Source organism: Engraulis encrasicolus, chromosome 1 (assembly GCF_034702125.1).
Source record: "Engraulis encrasicolus isolate BLACKSEA-1 chromosome 1, IST_EnEncr_1.0, whole genome shotgun sequence".
Taxonomy (NCBI): Eukaryota; Metazoa; Chordata; class Actinopteri; order Clupeiformes; family Engraulidae; genus Engraulis; species Engraulis encrasicolus.
Genome location: NC_085857.1, coordinates 12,427,507 through 12,454,787, shown reverse-complemented (window position 1 = coordinate 12,454,787; position 27,281 = coordinate 12,427,507). Strand labels below are relative to the sequence as shown.

At 41.8% G+C, this 27,281-nt stretch overlaps 1 protein-coding gene across 1 annotated transcript in view; it reads left to right on the top strand.

The window, feature by feature from the left end:
- Positions 1-8,303: 8,303 nt before the first annotated feature.
- Positions 8,304-27,281, top strand: part of LOC134447873 (cytochrome P450 3A30-like) — a 28,365-nt gene continuing 9,387 nt past the window's right edge. The window contains exons 1-9 of the mRNA XM_063197574.1: positions 8,304-8,541; positions 10,919-11,012; positions 11,300-11,352; positions 11,856-11,955; positions 13,080-13,193; positions 20,695-20,783; positions 23,121-23,269; positions 23,874-24,001; positions 24,302-24,386. Coding sequence (XP_063053644.1) covers positions 8,468-8,541; positions 10,919-11,012; positions 11,300-11,352; positions 11,856-11,955; positions 13,080-13,193; positions 20,695-20,783; positions 23,121-23,269; positions 23,874-24,001; positions 24,302-24,386 — 886 coding nt within the window. The 5' untranslated portion in view covers positions 8,304-8,467. The remainder of the gene's footprint in view (positions 8,542-10,918; positions 11,013-11,299; positions 11,353-11,855; positions 11,956-13,079; positions 13,194-20,694; positions 20,784-23,120; positions 23,270-23,873; positions 24,002-24,301; positions 24,387-27,281) is intronic.

Here is a 27,281-nt window from a genome sequence, read left to right as displayed (position 1 = left end):
ACTGGACAACAGAAGACTTGTAGAGAACATACATTAAGAGGTAATTGTTGTGCTTTTGTGCTTTTCCTAAAGAGTCCTTTATAGCGTTCTGACATAGTAATAGTAGCATTTTGAAGAAAAATAAATATTAAAAAGGTCTGTCAAGTACACCAGCAGCAGTATGTGTGTGTGTGTGTGTGTGTGTTTAGTGCAGGTAGAAGGTGCGGTGTGCGTCTGTGTGTGTGTTCGTGTGTCTGTGTGTGTGTGTGTGTGTGTGTGTGTGTGTGTGTGTGTGTGTGTGTGTGTGTGTGTGTGTGTGTGTGAGAGAGAGTTGTGTGTCAGTGTGTGTGTGTTTGGGTTTAGTGCAGAAAGTGCAGTGTGCTTGTGTGTGTGTGTGTGTGTGTGTGTGTGTGTGTGTGTGTGTGTGTGTGTGTGTGTGTGTGTGTGTGCGTGCGTGTTTTGAGTTAGTGCAGGTTGAAAGTTCAGTCACAAATATAGTAGTGCAGGTGGAATGTTCAGTCGCAGATATGGTGGTGGGGGATGAGGGTGGGGGGGGGGGGTGTGTGTTGTCAGTGGCCTTGCTGGCTAGAGGCTGACAGTGGAGGGAGAGTGGGTTGAGTGTTCAGTATCTTGATCGTGTACAGTGGTGCAGTGTACAGTTTCAACACTGACGGCATTGTCCAGCACAAGGTAACAGAAGCAACATTAAATAATAAGAAGGTAACAAGGCAATTGGATAATAAGCAAGACATCTTGGCGCAGTGTACAGTTGCAACACTGGCAACAATGTCCAGCACAAGGATGAAGCAAAAATAAGTAAAGAATTTGAAAAGGATGTTAAAAGCAAATTAAGAGCATACAGATGTTAACAACAAAACAACAACAGTATTGGCCGCTGGATGCTGTTGACCCCTCCAGAAAAATGCCCTGTATACCCACTTAAGATTGATTGATCCATTGTTTTGAATAGCACAAATATATACAGTATACCCACTTAAAAAATGCTCAGATATACAGTATACCCACTTCAAAAAATGCTCAAATATGCAGTATACCCACCATAAAAAAGAGACTACACCACTGAATGCCCCGTATACCAGATGACTAGTCCAGCCATGAGCTGTTTATCCTCACCTTTCACCTGTGCAGTGCAGTGCAGAGCAGTGCAGGCCCTTTCAGCCGCGTGTTACGTAACGTTAAGTCAGCTCAATGTTTATCAGTCAGGGTGAGGGCAGGACCGGTATCGTGTACAGGGGTTGCTTCCATGTGTGTGTGTGTGTATTGCGTGCCGTGTAACAATAAGTGTGTGTGTGTGTGTCGTGTCGTCCCGCCTGGCAATACATCTGTGTTTTCTTGTGTGTGTGTGTGTGTGCGTGTGCGTGTGTGTGTGTATGCATGTGTGTGTGTGTGTGTGTGTGTGTGTGTGTGTGTGTGTGTGTGGCGTGGCAATACATTTCTTTGTGTGTGTGTGTGGCGTGGCAATACATCTCTTTGTGTTGTGTGTGTGTGTGTGTTTGTGTGTGTGTGTGCGCGCTGTCCCGCCTGGCAATACATCTCTGTGTTTTCTTGAGTGTGTGTGTGTGTGTGTGTGTGTGTGTGTGTGTGTGTGTGTGTGTGTGTGTGTGTGTGTGTGTGTGTGTGTGTGTGTGTGTGTGTGTGTGTGTGGCGTAGCAATACATCTTTGTGTGGGTGTGGCGTGGCAATACGTGTGTGTGTGTGTGTGTGTGTGTGTGTGTGTGTGTGTGTGTGTGTGTGTGTGTGTGTGTGTGTGTGTGTGTGTGCACAGCACAGGCGCAGAATGACCACAACATCAACATGACTAAGCAGATTCTGACCAGATCTGGAATGGAAAGACTAGGGGAACTTCTGAGGTTATGTAAGACATTGCGCACTCTATCCGTATGTTTATCACTTTGATACTTTGAACTTTTGTTGTGGTAAAATGCGCTAATAATTAGTGGTGTGCATTGGCACTGCCCTCACAATTTGATTCGATTGTGAGGGGGCCCGGGTTCCCGGGGGCCCGGGTTCGGCCGGTTTCGTGTGCACTTGTGCTGTGTCTAGCAATGATAGACCTAATGGGATTTCCCGTGTGAATCTTTCACTTCTCTATGTTTCTGTTGTGTCTGACCGTATCCTACAATCCTGCTAACTTGCAGAAAGAAAAAGGAATGGTGTTAAAGAGGACTACCCAGGTGAAAAACCCATATACTTAAAGTGTACTTTTCTTGACCGTACTAAGTGTACTATTTTGGGCGATTTAAAGTGCGCTTCATTGCACTATTAGTGCACTGAAGCACTACTAAAGCAGTATTTCAGCACATTTGCAGCACACTGAGGCTGCTAAATTGGCACCGCTTTTGGACAACTTAAGTGCACTACAAGCATGCTTTTGAAAGTATGCTCCAAACACACTTTTCATGCATTCGTATGGCATTAAGAGTGTGCTGGAGTACTCTTCAATGACATCTTATTGTTACTTGAAGTTCAATAAAAGTATATGAACTTCATGCTTCTTTGGACTACATTGGGACACTTCAAATCTGTAGAAAGTATATTATGTTAAGTATTGTAAATATATTAACAGGTATGCTTGAAGTACGTTTACAGTACACTCCAAAGTACATGAAATAACATAAATGCAATACTACAATCTATACTGTTTCTCAGGTCACATTAATGCATGAATTGCATGTTTACCATTCACAATCATTGCAGGTTCACAGAGAATTCAGATACACATATTACTTCAACTCTGAATTGTTACAGCTTCCTACACTTGAACACTTTAATCTGTCATTCTTAGTTTGGTCAACTACTTCTACCAGAGATGGGACCAAGTCACTAATTTGCAAGTCGCAAGTAAGTCTCAAGTCTTTCCAATCAAGTCCGAGTCAAGTCACAAGTTAAGACACATTTGACCAAGTCAAGTCCAAGTCCAAGTCATGCCAAAGCCAAGTCAAGTCCAAGCCCAAGTCTTATTTTTTCCAAGTCCTTAACAAGTCACCTTGTATTCTATGTGCAATATTGACAATTACTTTTGGTCATAAATTCATTACCTCATGTCCCCCTTTGCCAGTCATGTTCCTTACGAATATCGACCAGGGTATACCACTATTTCATGCTTTTTTGAGCATGGTTCGGCTTGTTTTTTGATTTGACTAGGGTTAACTATAAAATGAACCATGGTTTTATGCTGAAAACTAACTATGGTTTTACCACGGTTTATCATTATTCATTAAATTACACTTAGTTTCCCCTTCTTTTATCCAACGCACATATTGGTGACAGTCCTTGGAGCAGTGGGGTTAGGTGCCTTGCTCAAAGGCTCTTCAATCATGGATGGAGGTGTGGGGAGAGGTAAGCCTGACCGGGCGAATACCATCCGCGACGCGATTGAAGCGACAGAGAATCGCTTCTGTGCAGCAGCAAGCGATACCAGCGATTGAAGCGACTAGAGTTTGTCCGTTACAAGCAGAACGCAAGCATTCAAACATTCCCATTGGCTGTGGTCACGGACCTCTTTACAGTCATTGGCTGTCGCGGCCTGTTGCAAGTCACAAGTCCACATCTCTGACTTCTACCTTACCTCCCTCCATGAGCCATGAGTGAGCCTATAGGTTTATATACCAGAACATATAGGTGACCGTCGCAATGACGGTGGGAACATGGTCATTTTTTTGTGTTCCACTTCAGGTAACTTTACCTGAAGAAGGTCGGATGACCGAAACGTTGTATTAAAGTTTGTTGGTGGAATGGACAGTGTGCGGGGTTTCTTTTCACTTTGTGTTCCACTTAAAATTTTAAAAAACCCTAAAATAAACGCAGAATATAACAATGAGTAATATTTTCATGCAAACCAAAGATATTCCTTCGAGATAAATGGCTCTGTGTTTGAGAAATTTAGCTTCAAGAAGTGCAGTGCATGATGGGACATGCATGATGGTGCATGATGGGTAAATGCACTTTGTGTAAGCACACTTTGAAGATATTTGGGTGAAATACAATCATGGTGCACTTATAAAAAGTATACTTGCAATATGTTAAAGCGATTTACTTAAAAGCGCACTATAGAAAATCACACTTGGAAGACATTTGGGTGAAGTATAATCATTGTGCACTTTAAAAAAGTGCACTTTAATATGTTATTAAAGAATACACTTTTAGTAAGTTCACTATTAGAACACTATTAGTATATTCCTCTAAATACACTTTAGCCAAACATCTTCCAAGTCCAGTGGTTGTCTAAGTGTACTTTATTTGAGAGCAACTTAATTACATCTAATTTTAAGTACACTTTAAATAAGCATATTGTAAACATACTTTTTCTCAGCACAAAAAGTATGAGTGCACTTTTAATATGCTAAGTACACTAAAGTCGTGCTTTTATTGTACTACATTGAACCACTTTTTCACCTGGGTAACCAACCAAACTGGTTGAAGCGTATTCTTTTCCTGTCCAAAGTCTATCCGAGCCTATCCTGGCTCTCACGATGAATGTGAACATTACTCTGGGAACTATGGCCATAGGCGTAGCTCTCCAGAAGCGTGGGTTTATCAAAAATCCTTGCACGTGGTTGGAGAAACCACTAAGGAAGTGCTAACTTCTCACAGATTAGAAAACTTTTTGAAATTGCGGAATCAATGTCAATCTATGGAGTGAATAACATGCATGCAAGCCACCATTAGTTGTCTGAAACAACTGTTGCGTTTGACTCGTGGATCGTTATGTAACAGCGTAAATGTCAAACAGCATTGCATGCCACAATGTGCACACCCCCCACACTCTCACTGGTTTGCCTGTTTAAACTTTAACTACTACGTCACACCTCTGAAAATCTTGGCAGTTCTCCAGCTGGGTGAATCTGAAAATCCACCCAGATCCAGGCCTGTCACAACCAGGCAAGCAAACTAGGCAATCGCCCAGGGCCCCCCACCTGAAAGGCTGTGATGACAACTTTGTGAGTGAAGCAAAATCTACATACAAACCCCAACTCCATAGAAGTTGGGACGCAAGCTTAATTTTGAATAATAACAAAATACTGCCATTTTCAAAAAGTCTGGTTCTGACATTAGTTGGAGAATGGTACAAAGAAAACATATCAGCTATCAAAACTGAGGGGATATTCATGAATATGTAAATCCAACGCGTCTCAAAAGAGTTGGGACGGGGACAATAAAAGGCAGCAAATGTCGAGGAAGACTAAAAACAAAACAAAGAACAACACTTAACAGTTAATAGCATTAACCGATGAGATGATTTTATATAAAAACAGTGTTGATTCCTATCTTGGACATGATTTCACCAGCTTAAATGGTAGGTGTATTCCTTGTCATGTTTTTCAATGTTTTCCTTTCTGTAGTGCTTGCAGTGTGACAGGTCTTGACCAAAAGCCAGTCATTTTATATCCTGCCGGTCCTTATGTTGGAGTTAAACTGTTAAAACATTGTAGAGAATGCAATTTGTCCTTACTATGTGGCAGTAATCGAAGATCTCCCTTCAAAATATAATGCACGAGTGGCTTTTCATGCTGTTTAAAACCCATTTATTTCATTCAGTACTGTATTCAATTCTACAGGTGAGTTAGAACAGCTTAACCAATGTACTACTATGCCATCATGGAGGCTGACTTTTGAAGTTAGCACTAACTCAACTTGCATGGTCAATTTTCACTGTAACACAGGATGTGCAAGACTCTATTATTGTCAAAACAAATTAACTTCTGCTGACTTCTGTAAGCAAAGGACAATTTCCCATGTCGTCTGGGTCTATTTCAAGTGAGCTCGGGTGGATAGGGGAATGTTAAACCCCTCTATCATTTGCACATATGAAGCGTCCTTAATATGGTCAAGTTTTCACTAGCTGTAATTCTCCGAGTGAGACTACAGCCAATATATATTTCATGATGTCATGAACCTATACAATTATTTTAATGACAAAAATATGTCTTATATACACTCAATCACGGTAAATCAATGGAATTCAAAACTTTATGTAATAACTATGGTAATTGTTCCCTCTGCATCTTTAATTCTGAGTGACTCAGCCATTCTGTGATTGTCTTATACCTGGACACTCAAATTGTTCATCAGTATAATTCATTTTGAAATGTTCTTCCTTGTTGTTTTTTCTTATTTGGATGTTTATAACATTTCACGGATCCCCGTCCCAACTTATTTGAGACGTGTTGCAGTTATCAAATTAGAAATGACTACATATGTCCCCTAAAACAATATTTTTTTCTCGGTTTTAACACTTGATATGTTGTCTTTTCACTATTCTCCATCTAAGGAATGTATTGAATGTTTTGAAAATGATAGCATTTTGATTTTATTCTCAGTTTACCAAACGTCCTTCACCGGAGTTGGGGTTTGTACATTCAAAGACCAAAGAAATGGTTTAAAAAATGCAGGGATACTGTTCCAAATCTCAACCTTAAGGCACTCCCTCCTCGTACAGTTTGAAGAGAAAAAGTGTCCCCAAGTCCCTCTTTGCCAAGGGCCCCCAAATACAGTGAAACGGCCCTGCCCAGATCCTCTAGCAGCTGGCGTAACCGAGTGGAAACACGTGGATCTGGCAACAACCAGTGTACGGGCCAGCTAGGGCCCAACCCTCTGTCATTGGGTCAACAACAACAAAAAAAGCAAAACAATAGAAAGAAAAAGCAGTGTTGGGGGTGTGCACTTTGTGGTATGCAATGCTGTGTGGCATTTTCACTGTGGGACTTCTTGATTTATTTTAATTTACTTTATCTACTTCTTTATTTTCTGCTTTGTTTGACCTTGAGGGAAACAAAAAAAGGAAGTAGAGGGGCCACTTAAGCTCAGTGGGCTAAGGGACCTGTCATGTCCTGTTATGTCCTGTTCATATCCAAGCAAAATTTGGAGAGAAATATTGAAGTGACAATAAAGATTTATCTTATCTTACCTTCAGACAAGTTAGAGCATTGTGTTATGCCTGGCCTGGGTTTGTTGGGATGTATTGTTTGGGTCTTGCACCAGGCATTGGGGATTGCGTCAGTGTGCTTCATTTATTACAAATTTACAAATCAGCGTTGTACCGTATATCTGGGCGCACAGTGAAGTCTGACCCGAGCAAAGACAATCCTGCTTCATGACAGATAGACATGCCACGTGTAGGGAGTAAACAGTTTTTTATGGGTTTTATATTTTATGTGTTTTGTATGTTTTCTCTATGTATGTTTTCTATGTGTTCTCTATGTTATGTCGTGGATATGTGACTGAGTACTGTATGTTATGCAATGATTTGTTGAAGAAGCCGAAGACGAATTTCCCCCTGGGGACAATAAAGTACACTCTAACTCCAACTCTAACTCTACAATGACTGGCGGCTCCAGACGGCACCCCCTCCGGATCCCCGCCCCGCCCCGCCAAACAACATCCCCGTGAGAAAATACTTTTATAACAGGTATTAACCCCTTAGCGCCGAGCCTATGTTATAACCTTACTGTCACCAAAATTGGAATGGCTATGTCTTAATCTGTTACTACTGTAAGGCTGTCGGTACTGTCAAAGCAATGTTGTTATGATGTAGTTGAGTATTTTCAGCAAATAGTGAATAGGCCTGCTGGTGACCCCATCTGCACTAAGAGGCTACAAAACACTAATACCATGATGTTATTGTATTATTGTGGCAACAGGATGGAAATGACAAATAAATAAATTAATAATAATAATAACTAACCCTTCTTTGCATCTGCACTTGTTCTGTATATTTCCCGTACACTTTGTATGTAATGCAATGCAATGTAATGTAATAATGTTTTTGAGGAAGAAATTTGTGATGGCTCCGCCCCCTCTCAGGTGCTGACCCCAGGTCATTTCCTAATCTTTCTCCCACTCGTTTCCTGTCATACTCTCACCGCCCTGTCCAAGAACATGCCCAAACATATCCTTTAAAGAACTAATGGAGAGGAGGACTAAAGTAAACCAGTCAAACTGGTTGAAACGTATCGTTTTCCTGCACAAAGGCTACCTGGACTGGACACTGGCCAGGGCCAAACACCCTTCTTTGATGAGGGCCAAATAATGACTGCTGGCACTGAAGCGGTTGAGAGAGAGAGAGAGAGAGAGAGAGAGAGAGAGAGAGAGAGAGAGAGAGAGAGAGAACGAGAGCCAGGAGAAAAGAGAGAGTGAGGGGGAGAGATAGATCCAGAGGGAGAGATAGAGATCGAGAAAATGCCAGAATAGGGGGGCGGTCTCGCTGGCTCCAGCCCAGCCCATGAAAAGCACGTAGACGTATTTCATCATCGTATCATATGACTTCTCCACTATTTTTATTGTATTTAAAGTGTCAATCATTCACCAGGCTCCTTTAGATTCTTGGAGAGTAACGAGTGACACGGCAGTGCTGCTGCAGCGTGGTACTCGGCAACACCAAGCAAACAAACACCGGGACATCTGGGAAACGGGTCATCTGAGGAAAGAGGGAAGTTATTTTGTGTTTTGTTTGTTTTAGTTCTGCACGATGTTGAGCTATCTGCCCTTCCTGTCGCCCACGACGTGGACGCTGATCCTGCTGCTGGTCGGCCTGCTTGTTGTGTAAGAGATTCAAACCAAAGTTGTCGTCTTCTCACTCTCTCTCTCTCTCTCTCTCTCTCTCTCTCTCTCTCTCTCTCTCTCTCTCTCTCTCTCTCTCTCTCTCTCTCTCTCTCTCTCTGTTTCTTCTTCTTCTTCTTCTCTCTCTCTCTACCATTTCACGCTTCCACTAGCCTTGCACCAGCGCCTAGCACCTCTGGAATTACAAGGACTGCTTAGAATATATATAAAAAGTATCTCCACGTCTCTACAAGGCTAACTCTAACTAGGAAATCAGGTCCTATGTAAAAAAAAATCCCTTCCCTTCAAAGTATCGCTTCAAAGAGCTTTGAGAATTATGTGAACTTTCTTATAACCTACCCCATATATTTGAATGTGTTGATGGATATGAGGTAGTGTCTGCTTTTGCCAAAATGATTACTACTTTTTATGCATTGGATCCCCATTAGCTGGGGCAATGCCACAGCTTTTCGTTCAGGGTTCTTAACTCTTGTTTACAATAAGGTCAATCGAACGCAGCAGTTAACAAATGCACACTGTTCGTGAAGTAGTTCTAAATCGACCTTGCTTTGTCTAAAATGTATTATCATATTGATATAGTACCTCAACGCAATGGATAATACATATCTTCTCTCTTTTCTTCCTCGACTTCAAAGACTGCCTGCGGGTTTCTATCAAAGTTTTATTCTCTTCTCTCACAGCAGCGTCTAACAGCGTCCTCCTCCTTGTAGCATCATCCCTCATATGGTATTGACTGTTCTCTCCTGCGTTAGCGCAATAACAGCGTGCTCTCAGATCGTTCTTCTCCGTAAACATCCACTTATGGCCCCCTGCGGGCTCCAGACGTAGGCGGTAAAGCGTCGCGGAACGGCCGCGTTTTTTACCGGCGTCGGTGAAAATACATTGAAACCTATCTGTCCTTACACACCAACCGGCGGTAGTCGGGCGTCAGCGGCGCGGGAGCCGGCTCCGCGCCGCGCTGCTTTTGGAAAATAGAACTCCAGCGTATTTTTCACGCCGGCAACCGGCGGTGTCTCATTCAAATGAATGGCAAAGTAGCACGCTAGCTTTAGCTGTGGGGAGGGTTTTGAACAGGACTGGCCGCGCACGCCGACGCTGTCAGTGTGCAAGGCATAGAAAAGCACGCCGGCCAAAACTAAGCAGAAAGACCGCGTCCGTCCTGCGACCGTTCCGTTCCGCCTTGGTATGTTTTGGCCCGTAGGCTATCCCGTCTATATCCATCACCTGGCTCATTTGTATGGACGTTTCTCTCTCTCTCTCTCTCTCTCTCTCTCTCTCTCTCTCTCTCTCTCTCTCTCTCTCTCTCTCTCTCTCTCTCTCTCTCTCTCTCTCTCTCTCTCTCTCTCTCTCTCTCTCTGTTTCTTCTTCTTCTTCTTCTTCTTCTTCTTCTTCTTCTTCTTCTTCTTCTTCTTCTCTTTCCATTAGTTTCTTCTGTCTCCTAATGTCTCTCTCATCTCCAACTCTCTGTTTATGACTCTTTCTTTTCTCTGTCTGATTTTCTTACCACCACACATGCTTGACACCATCGAAAGCCAATTTGTTATCTTGGTCTCAAGAGAGATGAACAGACCAAGGATATGGATCACTGGGACCATGTCGTGTGATCTGACGAGACCAAGATAAACAAATTTGCTTTCGATGGTGTCAAGCATGTGTGGTGGTAAACAAGTGAGTTTTACAAAAAGGTGTATCCTCTCAATAGCCAAGCATGGTAGTGGGACTGACATGGTTTGGGGATGCATGAATGCTGTCAACATTGGCAATCTGAAATACACCTAAAAGAAACATGCATGTCAACATGCACTGTGACTACTGAAGCAGATCATGATATTCTCCATATAGCATTCAAATCTCACACTAATCTATTTAAGCCACATGCAGACTCAAAATTTAAAAGTTCAATGCAAATAAAGGTTGAAACGCACACTGATGACCTCCCTTGTCGTCCCTTTTCATTTCGTTTCATTTCGAGACGATTCCAGCCAACATAGCCCCTTCTCTACCGGATTTTAATCTGGGGTGTACTCACTTTTGTGAGTACATGTTCAAACATTAATGGCTGTATTTTTTTTTTTTTTTCTGAGTGAACAAGAAATTTAAGTGGTTAAATATGTTGTTAAAAGGTCACTAATCATTGTGTCAAAGTTAAATTTCTGCAATGCTTTCCTATGAAAAGATATACTCAAAAATCTGCAAAACTGTGAGGGGTGTATTCACTTTCGTGATATACTGTATACGATATACAGTACAATAACTATGCATGGTCATATGTAATTGACAGATGTATAATACATGTATACTGTATACTGTACGTTTATGCTGTAGCCTACAAATAATGTCCATGGTGCTGTTGCCACAGGTATGGATACTGGCCCTATGGCATATTCAAGAAGTTGGGGGTCCCAGGCCCAAAGCCTGTGCTGTTCTTTGGGAACATGCTCAACTACAAAAAGGTTTGCTGATTATAATCAGACCTTTTAGTTTTGTTGAATTAATCGACTGACTGACTGAATGCATGATTGATTGATTGATTGATTGATTGATTGATTGATTGATTGATTGATTGATTGACTGACTGAATGGAAGCAGTGTTATTATCAAAAATTAAGGACTGACGCTCATTGCGTGGCGTAGACCTTACACACACACACACACACACACACACACACACACACACACACACACACACACACACACACACACACTGTATTATTCTTAAATGTTGTGTTTCTCATTGTAGGGCTTCCACAATTTTGACCTGGATTGCTTCAAGAAGTACGGCAAGATGTGGGGGTAAGGACGATGGGAGGCAACCTATTCTCAAACGGAATCTAATGGAAGCTAGTGGTGTGCATTGGCACTGCCCTCACGATTCGATTCGATTACGATTCGGGAGGTTTCGATTCGATTCAATTATATGATGCATTGCAATGCATTACATATATACTGAAAGCAAAGCAAATGTTTCGTCAGTCATGATGAGGCAATGCAAGTAGTCAGATACTGAGCAACATTTTATTGGCTGTTTTCTGTATCAGTCTTGCAGTTTTCAATGTTTTGAAGTGCTTTTATCTAATTTAACATTTATTTGCTCCTGAAATATCCACGGAAGTAATTGAAACGTAAAAAAATGCTGCATCGATTCTGGAAATTGCCACATTGAATTGAATTGTCCATGCCCCGCATTGCATTGCATTGCCGAATCGATTATTGTTGACACCACTAGAATCTGCATGGAGTTCATTTCAACCCTTAGAGTCTTAGTAACACTGGTATTTTTTACTATGTGTCTCCAGGATTTATGATGGGAGGCAAGCTGTTCTTAGCATCATGGACTCAGAGCTGATCAAAACCATCCTTGTTAAGGAGTGCTACTCCATTTTCACCAACAGACGGGTAGGCTACTGTTATTGTATTGTATTGTATTGTATTGTATTGTATTGTATTGCACTGTATTGTATTGCACTGTATTGTATTCTGTTATAGTATGTTATGTTATGTGTTATGTGTTGTATTAAATTATATATTATATAAAATGATTTTATATTATATTATAATTATTATATTATATTATATTATATTATATTATATTATATTATATATTATATTATATTTGTTCTTTTCTTTTCTTTTCTTTTATTAGGCATTTTACTATGCTTATTCAGTCTCCAATACATCACTCAAAGTAATTTATGCTCAAGTGTCCTTGGGCACTTAACCTCACATTGTGTAACCCAGCCGTTCCCAAAGGAATTTGGGGTTAATAAAAATCAGTTCAATAGACGCTTTTGCACACCTCTGTAGTTGGGCAGGTGCGTAGGATGTTATCCCAGCCGGGTTGTCAATGAAGTGAAAAGAAATCCCGCACACTGTCCGTTCCACCAACAAACTTTAATACAACGTTTCGGTCATCCGACCTTCTTCAGGTAAAGACTTTACCTGAAGAAGGTCGGATGACCGAAACGTTGTATTAAAGTTTGTTGGGGTTAATAAAAAACCTTGAATATACTTTCATAACATACAGTATAGCATATAACCACTGCATCATTGGTTAGTCAAGTCAAGTCAAGTTTCTTGTCAAAAATCTATGGGCACACAACAGGGCACACAAGTTTGAAATTGCGCTTGACCAGTCTCCAATGTGCAGTTAAACTAAAACATATAAGACATTGACAATAATCTCTCTCTCTCTGTCTCTGTCTCTCTCTCTCACACACACACACTCTCTCACACACACACACACACACACACACACACACACACACACACACACACACACACACACACACACACACACACACACACACACACACACACAGAACGGTATTCACTTGGATGGTTAAATGTATTTAACAATATGGAGGGACAAAATAATGTTTACTGTTAATGAATACATGTACTATGGGGCCTGGGGTCCTAAAGGGGGTCCCGGACAGAAAAAGTTTGAGAACTACCTGACCTAATGTAACATGTTCTCTTGCAGAGAACTACCTGACCTAATGTAACATGTTCTCTTGCAGAATTTCCGTCTGAATGGTCCCATGTATGATGCCGTGTCAATTGCAGAGGATGAGGACTGGAGGAGGATTCGTAGTGTGTTGTCTCCCTCTTTCACCAGCGGACGCCTGAAGGAGGTCTGTCTGCCTGTCTGCCTGTCTGCCTGCCTGTTTGTCTGTCTGTCTGCCTGCCTGCCTGTCTGTTTGTCTGCCTGTCTATCTCTCTCTCTATCTGTCTGTCTCTCTGTCTGTCTGTTTTTTTCTCTCTCTCTACCCCCCGCCCCACCCCCCTTTCCCCCCTTTCACCAGCGGACGCCTGAAGGAGGTCTGTCTGTCTGTCTGCCTGCCTGCCTGTCTGTCTATCTGTCTGTCTGTCTATCTGCCTCTCTGCCTGCCTGCCTGTCTGTTTCTCTATCTGTCTGTCTGCCTGTCTGTCTGTCTGCCTGCCTGTCTATCTGTCTGTCTGTCTGCCTGCCTGTCTGTCTGTCTGTCTGTCTGCCTGCCTGCCTGCCTGCCTGTCTGCCTGTCTGTCTGTTTATCTGTCTGCCTGCCTGCCTGTCTGTTTGTCTGTCTATCTGTCTGCCTGCCTGCCTGTCTGTCTGTCTGTTTATCTGTCTGCCTGCCTGCCTGTCTGTTTGTCTGTCTGTCCCTCTGTCTATTCTTCCTCTCTTTATCTCTCCTCCTCCCCTCTCTCTCTCCTGTCCCTCCATCTGTCCTGCTCTGCAATGCATATCGTAATCTACGCATACTGGCCCTGTTTCTTGAAATTGCTGTTGCCAACCAGTTTGAAATTTAGGAGGTTGCCAATGTGAAATTGCATTAGAACCATATAAGCTGCTATCCAATGGCCAATGATCCAATGCTTACCAATGACACTATCAAGAATCACACCCCTGGTCTATGATGCATAGACAAATGGACTCAGATGAAAAAAAAAAACGTTTTACACTTTTTAAATGTATTGGTTTTATAGGCAACATGAATAAATAGATACAGTATAGATATACATAGACAGATATATGATACATAGATAGAGTGAAGTGTGTGATGAGCGTTGACTTGATTTTCTCAACTGATCAGGTATAGATCATTTTCTGGAACCAAAAATGCAAACCCGTTGTACAGTAGAGAGTAGAGTAGAGTAGGGTATCATTTATTGATCCAGAGGGAAATGAAGGTGTCAAGTAGCATACGGTACATACATAAAAACTGAAGAATACACGAGGACATTACAGACAACATTGCACATATATTCACAAATATTCATATACATACAGGGTATATTCACAGGGTCAGATCTACCTATCGGACACACACACACACACACACACACACACACACACACACACACACACACACACACACACACACACACACACACACACACACACACACACCAAGATCAAAAAACTAGAAAAGTGAGACCTCAGAAACAGCAAAATAGCAACAAAAAAAATAGCAAAAAGGGGATATGCTTGCTGTGTGACTTAACTTATGTGCATAACCGTGTGCAAATGAGAGCACATACTTGTTAAAGAAGCATCAAAGGTGGAGGTGCGTGTCATGTAGGGGCAACAACAGGGTAGGCAAATAAAAAAACACATACACTGACTTGTGCCTTAAAGCCACATACACTTCATAGTTCAAGAGAGTCCTTGTGCCTTAAAGCCACATACACTTCATAGTTCAAGAGAGTCCTTGTGCCTTAAAGCCACATACACTTCATAGTTCAAGAGAGTTCTTGTGCAAGAGCCCTCAGCAGTGCAGGTGCAGGTGTGAGGCAGGAGAAGGTGAACAATGAAGAAAATTCAAAAGACACCGCACACTGTTTACTGTTCTTTCTCTTACTTTATTCTTATGAGCGAACATCGCTAGAGCTAGAGCGAACCTGGTGACGCACTGGGCAAAACGCGATGTTCGCTCTGAAAAATAAAGTAAGAAAAAGAACAGTAAGCAGTGTGCGGTGTCTTTTCAATTTACAATGGAATTATAAATAGAAGGTGTCTGAAGTATAATCATCAGATGACAGGTGTGTTTCAGAAAAAGAAAAATATCTATACATGGGTTCTACATTTTTTTTCCCTGACAGCACGAAACTAACTGCGCACAACTCAACCTCTGATTGTTGGAAACCGCTGTCGGTCAAAAAATTAGCTCACATGGTTGGCTGCCAGCAGGGCCGCTGACAGCTTTGTCCGGGCCCGGGACACAATCATCTGAAAGGGCCCCCCTCTCAATACATACAACGTAATGAGGTCCCAATTCTGGGCCCCTTCTTTCCCTAGGCCCGGGACAACTGACCCCTTTGTCAGCTTCCCTGGCTGCCAGTGTCTTGCCCCTTCTCACAGTATCGTGTTAACAGTACAAACACGGTGAACCCATGTATGTTCAGGAAGCTGGAATTCCATTTATGTGTAAACCGAATGCCCAAATGGAGGTGATAACAAAAATATCCATATATGTACATGTGCCGAACAGAAGCTAATAAATTATGCACCTGCGTGCGTGCGTGTGTTGATTTGCAGGTATACTGAGGCCTAACCTGTTCTGCAATATACAATGGAATGGCACGCAAAGGGAGATATCTTATCGCTAAATGACTTTGCACTCCCTGACAACATAGTCGTTATCAACCGCATGACTGTGACTCATCATTTTTGCTGGTTGGCCAAACCCCTGCAGGGGGTTTTATTGTATTTATTAGATCCTATGAAAAAAACATGCAGGGAGATTTGCATTAAAGGATAACTTCAGTCAATTTCAATATGCAGTTGTAATGCTCACACTACCCTGGTCATAGTAATGGGGGTAGCTGTTTGTTTACATTTAAAAAAAAAAACATTTTTATTTATTCCCAAAAGCATCCAAAAGGTTATGCAAGATCAGCAGACAACTAGCAAACAGCGGTACCTTTTGGGAAAATATTTGGAGTAGGCCTATTTTATTTTATTTTAAAACGTAAAGAAAAGCTGCCCCCATTAGAATAGCTCATATCTCGTAAAGGGCTGAGCCGAAAACTGCGGCATCACCAAGTACTGACAAGTCAAGGGTAGCGCGTGAGCAATACAACAGCATATTGAAATTGACTGAAGTGGTCCTTTAAGCTCAATGACCGATCAGCAGGGAAGGACAAACGGGTATGTTGTCCCGGGCCCAGGGAGAGAGGGGCCTCAGAATTGGGTCCCTATTACACTGTATGTGTTGAGAGGGGGACTCTTTAAGATGATTTTGTCCTGGGCCCAGCCATAGCTGTCCGCAACCCTGACTGTAGTATTATAACTATTGATATACTCCCGTGCTACTTACGCTCGCAAGACAGGTAAAGCTGTAATTGGAATCATGACTGCCTTAATGTAATAATAATGTAATAATACATGTTTAACAGTCATTTGAATTATGTAATATTTGTACCGCTATTATAGAAGGTTACCAAAACTTTTCATCTAAGATGACGATTGCCTTGGAAAAGATGCAGTATTAGTTCAACACCACCTAAGGTCGATTTAATATCTTCTAAGGTGTATTTTGGTCCCAGAGTGCTCTCTTAGAGCTGACGTAACAGCCTGATAAACCAGCCTAAATGTGAGATTGGATGTGTAATTTTTGTCGTCCAGTGGGTTTACTAGGCTATTGACTTAACACTGTTTTTTTTTTTACTGTGCACCTTGTTCCTAGGCTGGTGTAACAGGTGTTTACAGTACAAACACAGTCAACCCATGTATATTCTGGAAGCTATCATTCCATTTATGTGTACACACACAAAGGGCAAATGGATGTGACAGGCTGGTGTAACAAAAACAAGAGACTGTATATGATACTTGTACTGTATACCAGAGGTGTGACCAAGTCACTAATGTGCAAGTCACAAGTAAGTCTCGAGTCTTTCCACTCAAGTCCGAGTCAAGTCACAAGTCAAGACACATCTGACCAAGTCAAGTCCAAGTCCAAGTCGTACCCCAGCCAAGTCAAGTCCAAGTCCAAGTCTCATTTTTTTTCAAGTCCTTAACAAGTCACAAAGGAATTTTCTATTTGTAATCACAATTTCGATCATAAATTCATTAGTATATTAATGAGACCTGAGTAAAAAGATGACAATGACTAAAACAGTTGCTGAGAAATCAGTCTAAACCAAACTACTGCTTGTGCTGTGTATGTAGCCTAAAATGTAATTTAATTTCTTTTTTTTTCACATAAAAATACATTTCATGTGAATTTGTACTTAAACAAAGGAGCAACCATATGCCAAATATTTACTGTCCAGTGGGAAAATAGTCCTGTTTGCATGCATGCGTGCGTATGTGTGTGTGTGTCCGTTCCATCAACTGCAGAAGATCGGTCATATCAAGGTTGTATACAGACTCTAGCATCATAACGCTAAGAGCAGGGCTCTATGGTCAACTTTTTCACTAGGAGCACAGGGCCACAGCTTTGGCTGGGCACAGGACCAAAAACTCTGAATGCACCCCCTAAATCCACACCCCCGAAACTACAAGCCTTGACTGTTTTAAGACCGTTTAATTTCAATGAGGAAAAAAATAGACTAAGCCAGGGATGCTGAGGTGGTCACGGGGAAAGTTTTTTTCAAGACATTAGGGAGGCATATTACACTTCCGACCTGAAAACACGGATTCACACTTTCATACAGCCGAGGCTACTATGTATGAATTTACCTACAAAGGCCAAGGGTTAAAGTAGGCCTAGTTCATGAAAGACACATTTCATCCTAGTCACTCCATGTTTGAAAGGCTGCCCTCAGGGAAACGACTACGTTCCATAAGATGTAGAACAGAGAGAATGCGTAAGAGTTTTTTTCCTCAAGCCATCCGCTTTTTGAATTAAGACAATAACTATTTTTAATTATTTTTTATTTTTAATTTATTTTATTATTTTCATTTTTTACCATCCAACACAGCACTGAGCAGTTGCAACCCCCATTTCACTGCCAATTGTGCTTGCACAAGGAAGCATGTGACAAATAAAAATCTTGAATCTTGAATCTTGAATCTTGAATCTTACAGGTGCTACCCAACCCCCTGCCTCTTTACTGTAGTGTACCACTCAACTAATGTAAACATTTTTGGTTTGGCTTTAAAAGATGCCATTTTTCGTAAGGTACCATATTAAGCTCACCATTCTCATCAAGATAGTGACATACAGCAGGGGTAATCAATGAAAAGACTGTTCTTTTTTATATTCCTCCCAGTGTGTGTGTGTGTGTGTGTGTGTGTGTGTGTGTGTGTGTGTGTGTGTGTGTGTGTGTGTGTGTGTGTGTGTGTGTGTGTGTGTGTGTGTGCGTGCGTGCGTGCGCATGGGGGGAGGGGGGATACACATGTGAGGCAGGATGATGAGTTAACAGCACAGCACAGTTCAGCAGGTAGCCCTGTCTCAGGGTTCACTTTATCTCATTATCTGTAAACCAAAGGCTGTCGCTTTCCCCCTCACATTCTCGCCGCAATGACCCATCACGAAACATTTTACTGCGTCAAAGTCCGCGCTAGAACATTCGTTTGCAGGATGGTCATCCACGTCTTGTTATATTAGCCTACTAGACTTCTTCTCGGGGCTTATTCGCCTGCACGCTGCCGTAGTTTGAAATAATGCAAATTAGACCTTCGTGGCGTGAGAATGTCAGTTGAGCCAAACGTGTTCTGCGCTTCTACAGTATAGGAAGAAGTACGGTGTATAATGCCCTATCCAACATTTCGCTCTCATTTTTTTCTCTAAGTGGACGACTCTGCCCTGTGCCGTTTTGTGTGCCGCTTGCAGTAGGCTACTATCAGTTACTGAATGCCCGACGTTTGCAGTCAGTCACATCACAATGTGTCGCATCGTTGTCTATGCCTCTCACCCTCGTCTCGCTGTCCTCCCTCAATCGCCCTCCCCTCCCCCTCAAAGTCACTTGTATGCTGTTCATGCATCTTCAGAAAGAATAAGTTCACCACTGTGCACGCCACAGATTGTAGCCAAACAAAATTCTTCATCTATGTTTCCTGATTTTTGATTATTTGGAAAGCAGGGTTTAACATGCCAAGTTCTCCAGTGCTTGCGTCGTGCTGCTCTAACCTGTCATTTCCAAGCAACGGCAATTGTGACTCCAAACTTCCAAAATTACCAACCAAAACATATTCGAACTGTGAGAAACTTAATATAAGATTGATTCGACACCACGAGATACAAGTTTCACGAGCGCAATGACTGGGATGGAAGCAGCGCGAGGTTGGGCACAGGGCGCTTTATCCACGGGAAGCCGAGCCATGCATGTCTCGCGCCGCTCAGCAACGGCGTGCGTCGGCTTGCATTTCTTTAGCCATTGACTAGACGCATTGAATGAGCCCAGTGAGTTAGTCTGTGAAATAGCATCCTGATGCCCATTTAATAAGGTTAAAAATAGGCTATTAAAAGAAACGTTGAAACTTTGACTATAACCCACTACAAGCGTGAACTTATGCCAGCTGTCTCCTAACTGGAGTCCCCGCAACTTGCCGGTCTCATTTCTTTCATCCACTCGATTCGAATGGCGAAAATTTCCCACAAGCAAAATTTGAATTTTAATGCATGCTTATTTATTGCGCAATGGTCCGCTCTGACTTATTGTCCGACTTCGTAGGTTTCATATCGTTTTAAGAACAATACCTAGGCTACGTTTAGCTGTGTAGGCTATGTTCAAACTCGGTTGGCAAATCTGCATCTCCATTGTCTGACGCCCCATTAATAGCCTAACTTTATGGCGGACTCTTCCACAACCAGCGAAGTAGCCTACCTGATCCAGCTCAGTCTCATACTGCAGGTGGGAGATTGTTTTTCAACTTTAAGTTTTTTTTATATAGGTCTACTGATTTCAGACATCTCAAAACGCATATGCTTCGCACAAAGCAGCATGGGTGTGTAGCCTACAGAAGCGTGTTGCACATCACAGCTCCCCACCACACACTCTTCCTACAACATTGATAAAAAATATTTTGTTGATCAGAGTGTCGAGATCAGATCAAACTTCCATACAAGAATGCAAAAAGAGTTGGGGTGAGAGGGAGACAAATTAACTTCCGCGATGGTTTAAAATGTGGGCTATGTTTGTTCCGGAGACTCGGAGATGGTGTTTCACTGTTGAAGCCGGTCGCAGCGTCCGGGCTGCATAGCACCGCTTACAGCAATGACGTGATTGAAACAAAGTGGGCGGGCTGTTGCATTTTGAAAACAAGGGTCTGACTTGTTACCAAAAAAAATAGGCCTAGACCAAACGTGGCAAGTCACGCCAAGTCATTGCAAGTTACAACTGTCAAGTCCAAGTCGAGTCCCGAGTCAAAGGCGTGCAAGTCGAGTCGAGTCGCAAGTCCTTTCTGATCTTGAAATTTCAAGTCGCAAGTCTTCACACCGCTGACTCGAGTCTGACTCGAGTCAAAGTCACTGGACTCGAGTCCACATGTCTGCTGTATATGATATGTATGCTGGGAAGGGTGGCTAGAAGGAGGGGATGAATGCAATGCTTAATGTGTGTAGCCTATTTATGTTTTGAGAGTGTGAGTTTTCAATGCAGTGAATGTACATTTATGTTTTTATGGTGAGATCAAAGGCAAATTTCATGCTTGCATAAAGTCTATTCTATTCTATTCTATTCTATTCACACTTTCTTACCCCTCAGATGTTTGCCATCATGAAGACTCACTCCGCCAACCTTGTGAGCAGCATGAAGAAGGACGCAGACCAGGCCAAACCCTCCGACACCAAGGAGTGAGTACCCTCTAGAGTTGTGAGTGACGTTCGCGAACGAGCCAATTCTTTTGAACGGCTCCCTGAAAGTGAACGATGGGAACCGGATCACAGCTGGGGAAGCCACTTAACTGCTTTTTTGTTTGCATTTTGAGCATGTGACCTTGATGAAAGTAATTTAATTTGGGGGAAAAACACAATTGTCTGCCTTAAAGAGTGCCAGAAACTTGTTGTTGTTGTTGTTTGAACAAAATTACCTAAAGGTGGAGTCAAAATATTACATTCGTAACACTGAATAAATAATTCAAAAAAGAGCCAAAAGAGCCAGTTCTTTGAACGGCTCTTTGAAAGGAACGAGCCACTATGATCCGGATCCTGTCAAAGAGCCATAAATCCCATCTCTATACTCCTCATTGGAATAGCACTCTACACTCCGCTCCGACACCAAGGATTGAGTACTCTAGGGGTGTGTTCAAAATATCGGTATCGGGATATATCGTCACGGGCCTCTTCACGATACGCGTATCGTATCGTAGGTGTCAGTATCGATACAATTTAATAGCATAAATTGAATTTTGAATGCCACACAGTTTTGTGAAGGCAGTCATTTACATTCACTACAGTGTAACTGTTGCTCTACAGGAAAAAGTAACATTTGGTTTTTCATGTTTATTTTCTTAAAAATTTAAAAAACAAAAATGGATAAAAACAAAAAATGTAGGTCTAAAATATTGCGATATGCATTACTGTATCAGGATACACATGTATCGCGATACCTATCATATCGTGACCCTATATCGGGATGCATATTGTATTGGGAGGTGGTTGGCAATACCCACCCCATGACTCCTCATTAGGGTGCATCAAACGCCCCAACGTCTGAAAATCCTGCTCTGCTTTTGCAAAATTGTTCCTTTGTATTAACATAACGCCTGTGTAAAATCTTACCAATTTTGGTTGATGTTAAAGGGTGGCACAATATGCTTAAAATTTTGAATGGCAGTGGATGGGCTATTTTAGCAAAATCCTTGAAAAGTGTGTTTTTACACTACTTTGGTCAAAACCAGTAAAGAGAATCATTTGGAAGAATGCTCTTGTTCCCTTTCCACTTTCCTAGATTTGAAATTCCCTGCGCCTGCTTTCTAGAGCCTTCCCTCAGCAAGGCTTTAGGCCCCATTTGCTAATATTTTAGCCATGTTTGAACACCCATGTACCCATTATTTGTTTTTTGTTTTTTTGTTTTTTTTGATGTCCTGGGGAAGTGGAAAGGCAACTGGAGCCGTCTTCCAAATGACTGTCCTTACTGTTTTTGATCAAAACAGTCTCAAAATACACTTTGCACAAATTTGGCTAAAAATGCCCATTCACTACCATTCAAAATTTCAAGCCTATTGTGCCACCCTTTAACATCAATCAAATTTGCTAGAAATTTACAAGGGAGTTATGATAGTGCAAAGGAACAATACTGCAAGAGCAGAGTGGGATATTGCAAAGTTTTCATTTTCGAGGGGCGTTTGATGCACCCTAGTACTCATTGGGATAGCACTCTGCTACACTCCCCTCCGACACCAAGGAGTGAGTAGGCTACTCCGCATTTGAAGAGCACTCTACTACCCTCCGACACCAAGGAGTGAGTACTACTCATTGGAATACACTAGCACTCTACTACACACAAACCCTCCGACACCAAGGACAGTGTTGCCAGATTGGGCTGTTTCCCGCCCAATTGGGCTGCTGAGGATGGCCGTGTGCGGGAAAAAATGGATTTTGGAAGAAAAACCGTCCAATTTTTGGCCATAGAATAGAATTGGGCGGGATTTAGTGCTTCCAGGCGGGTTTTGAGCATTTTTTGGGCTGGAAATCATCAGCCTCATCTGGCAACCCTGACCAAGGAGTGAGTACTACTCATTGGAATACATGTACACTAGCACTCTACTACACTCCCCTCTGACACCAAGGAGTGAGTAGGCCTCATTGGAATAGCACTCAACTATATTACTTTATGTCAACAGTTTTCAAAGTGGAGGCAGGGGCTCTTTTGGGAGGGGCTGTGAAGGGGTGCTTAATTCAGTCAACACTGCTATATTCATCACATTTCCTGTTTATGGAATATGAATTTATGGGTGCCCTTATCGACTTATGAAATGGGGGTGGCTCGATTCATGTCGCGTGGGCCTTGGATGGAAACTACCTGTATATGGCCTTGTAATGGTAAAGGTTGTGAACAACTGCCTTAAGGAACTTCCTTCTTAGCGCGCTGCGCCACAGCGGCCCCAGCTTATGGAACTTCCATATAGAACGTGGAACGCTCATCTGTTGCGCAATTAACATGGGTCCATTGTGTGCGTTTCCACTCAGGTATTTTGGCGCGTACAGCATGGACACCGTGGCCAGCACAGCCTTCAGTGTGGACATTGACTCCCTCAACAACCCCAAAGATCCCTTCGTCTCCAACATCAAGAAGATGCTCAAGTTCGACCTGCTCAACCCCCTCTTCGTGATTATCGGTAAGGCTTAAGACGCAGCGCGCGACGACAATTATAGATTTTCTTATTAATTAATCTAATTCGTCTCATGATAATCTCACATCATATAATTCTAATTCTAGGACATAGTGACAGGCAAATTACGTTTTGGGGAAGTTCTGTTTTAAAAATTGGGTTATTACTCTCAGGTTCAGTTTCAAGAGTTACCCCTCCCGGTGAAATTTCAAGGGTGCAACTATATGCACCAACCCCCCAGCTAGACAATAGTGCACACCAGGGGTGGGGAACCTATGTCTCGAGGGCCGTTTGTGGCCCTTGAGGCCGTTTTATCCGGCCCCTGATATAGTTTTAATATTATGCAGCTTCACATGAAATGTGACATATTTTTTTAAGGAAACCTAGAGGGACCTAGAGAAGGTTGGGTCTGTTTTAAAGGTGGCTGCCTTCAAAATAGGCTTAACGTGCAGGGGGAAATCCTGGTTTGTGTTCATAATACGGCCCTCGGAGGACTTTTATTGCCCTCGGATGAATTTGAAGTGGCCCATTAAATGAAAAAGGTTCCCACCCCTGGTGTACACCAACAATCCTGCACAGCTCAACTTTAAGAGTCTGTGCTTGTTTTCAGCTTTCTTCCCCTTCATGGCTCCTATCTTCGAGAATATGGGTTTTGCCTTCTTTCCCACCTCTGTGACGGACTTCTTCTATAAGTCACTGCAGGCCATTAAGAACCAGAAGCAAGCCAGCACCCAAAAGGTTAGTGCAAGTGGACTTCACATTGTGTGTGTGTGTGTGTGTGTGTGTGTGTATGCGTGTGTGTGCATCTCGTCAAGATGGTGTCAGTGAATGCTTTTGATTAATATCAGTAGATTGGTGTGCGTGTATGCAAACTTTTTCTCGGGTTAAAAAATGTCACATGAACACCATTCGTCTCACACACACACACACACTCACAAACAATCAAAGGATCAAAGGTGTTCTCTGCATCACTTCTTGCGATGTTTCGCCATCTGGTGGTGAGTTTGTGAACTGCATGTTTTTATTTTGCGCATACAGAGACGAGTGGACCTCCTGCAACTCATGATGGACTCTCAGACTCAGGACGAGAATGAATCTGGCAATGACAACAGCATTCACAGAGGTGAAATACTTCATATTTATTTTATTCATTTTAATATATTATTTACTTACTTTTTTGTGATTTTTATTGACATAGGATGGTGACACAGAAAAGATAGTCAAACAGTATAGTAAGATACAGGATATAGGATACAGTGCATTCAGGACAGAAACAAACCTGATGAAGACGCATGTTAATGAAACGTTAGTCTTACTTAACTGAAAAAATAAAAAAACAGAAAATAGACATCCGTGTGGCACCAGATTATTTTTCCTTTGTACTGTACTTATAATTTAATCCTGCTCTGGTTGCACCGGATTGTTAATTTAGAAGCGCAGAGTGCGAATCTCCTTTGTTTTTCAATAATTTTCTTCTTTGCTGGCTATGGGCGGAATTCTCCCACCCGTGAAGTCAAAAAAAGCGCGCAACAGCGCCTCCGCGCTGACTCAAGTTAGTGATCAAGCGGGGCTTAAGCTGGTTATGACCAGTTGCGCACTTTGGGTGGGGCCAGGCCAAAATCAGGGTGTTTCTAATGTAAATCAATCCTAATCGTATTCTCCCGTCCGCTTACGCGCTTTTCCCTTTACACGCATCGAAGGGCTGTAGTAAGGTCAAGCGCCACTATGAGGTAAAATGTAATATTGCATTTGATGCTCGCTTGGCATTTTGAGCATGTTACACGGTAGGCCTATGCTTTGCTGATGTACCTTACCGTCAGTGTGGGTCCAAATCGAAATTCATTCACTGTTCCACATATTGACTGTGACAAAATATGACCAGCTGCCCAGAGCATGTTCTCATATCGATGAACTTCCAAACAAAAGCAATTAATTAATTTATCAGTTTGAGGATCATCATGTTGTGCCCACGAACGGTAACCAAAACCAAAAACACCTCGTTGCACCATGCGCAAATTGACAAGGCATGTCAGACTAAAGACCGACGTTCCAGTCGTCCAAACAGCCACCCAAAGTATGCCTATTCAAAAAGAACCTTCACCATTTTTTATTATGTTGTAGCCACGTTAAGTAAAGGATTTTTATTGCAACTCCTAACCTTTTGTGATTCATTGGAACTTGTGCATATGTGATGAAGCCTATTCAGCTTTCTGAACTGATGCCCGACATACAAAGCCACGACCTACTGAGGTAGGCTACAGGTTGTCCTATCTGTTTTTGTACGACACAAAATATTTCCTGAGTCTCATTATAGCTAATCGTAAAATGGTAGGCCAGGCCTACATATCTGAGCATGTCTTTGGCATTTCGCTTCAGGTCTTTAGTACACCCTACCAGCTACGTGTTTAAATCCTGTCTTGGCGTTGTATGCCCATGCCCAATTAATTCCCATGTCTGCGACAGAATATAAAGTCTCCGTTTTTTTCATAACGATCGATTTCCTTGTTCGTTCTTCAGCATGCATGTAAGTGTCATATGCTAACGGACAGCTGAGATCCACATATTTCCAATGATAGGGTAGAATGCCCTAATCTCAATACAAACAAATTACACCCCTTTAATCCTCCAGATGTGCTCTAATCCATTAAAAAGAAAAAAATCATGTAAAGTGTTTCAAATTCGAATAATTTGAGTATTAATGCAAGTTGGTCAAAACCAGTGGTTATCCTTAAAGTGGGACACTCGGTTTCCTATTGTGGGACAGTGTATATTAAAAGGTCTCTAAAACATGTTTGTGTAAAATATTAGTCCAACATGTTATCTGCCACACTTAAAGATATTTCAGCTACACATTTAGAGCATTTTTTATGAATACATTTTACGGTCTTGTACTGGTAAATATGACTGAGACTGTCTGAACTCATTACACCAAATTGGCTGCTTCAACATGGCTGCTCTTTTTGAGGGAAGAACTTCCGGTTTTTGGACCCAAATGTTGTGCTGATGGCTATGCTCTAATAGATTAGTCCAGAAAGACTGAAATACAACTTTGATATAGATTTAAATATCTATTGTTTTATGTGGACATTGTGTTTGACTTCATAGTAATAGTTTGATTTATTAAATTACTACTTTTACAACTGTCCCACATTAGGCAAATCTTGTGTCCCACTTTAGGGCCGCACATCCTAAAGTGGGACACACTAATAATATGGTTTAAAATAAAATATGATGTTATTTTATAAACACCACGCATTATTTTCTGATGAACATATATTTATCAAAAATTTGCAATGTTGTTTTGATTGGAATTGATTTGTACCCTAAATGCAGATTTGGCCAAATGCTATGTGATTTGCCATTTGAGGGACTTCACCCAGGGTCCTTCCTCTTTGATTGTAGCCCCTCCAAGGAGTATTACTTTACATATACTAAATCATGATATTATGATAACAGGATGATAGGGCTTTGATTTGGTTATAGTTTTGTTACAGTTTTTCTCGATTGGTTTGGCTAATTTCTCAAAGCTGGGATGACATTCTCAAAACAACACAGACAAATCCCCAAACCAACTTGCAATTTTCCAAAACAGAATGGCATTTCTCATTGCTTTCATCAAATATCAAATGCTTTGCACATGTCTCAAATATTTAGTACATCTCTGCAGATGGCTATGTACAGATACCCTACAGTTGACACCTTGAGCTTACATTTAGCACATTTTCCAAATAAATTGATCTTGCTTATCTAAAAGAATTAGACAATTCTCAGTGTAATGGTTGCCCTCTCCAAAACATGTCAGCATGATTTCATTGTGTAAGTCTTCATATGCAAAGTAGTCTACACAATTTTCAAAACAGTCAAGGACATACTTTTTTAAGAATTTCATTAAACAGTAAATTCATGACAGTGTTCAACAGGCCAGATGACATTGTAACTTACAGTTTTTCTCAATTGGTTTGGCTAATTTCTCGAAACTGAGATGACATTCTCAAAACAACACGGACAAATCTCCAAA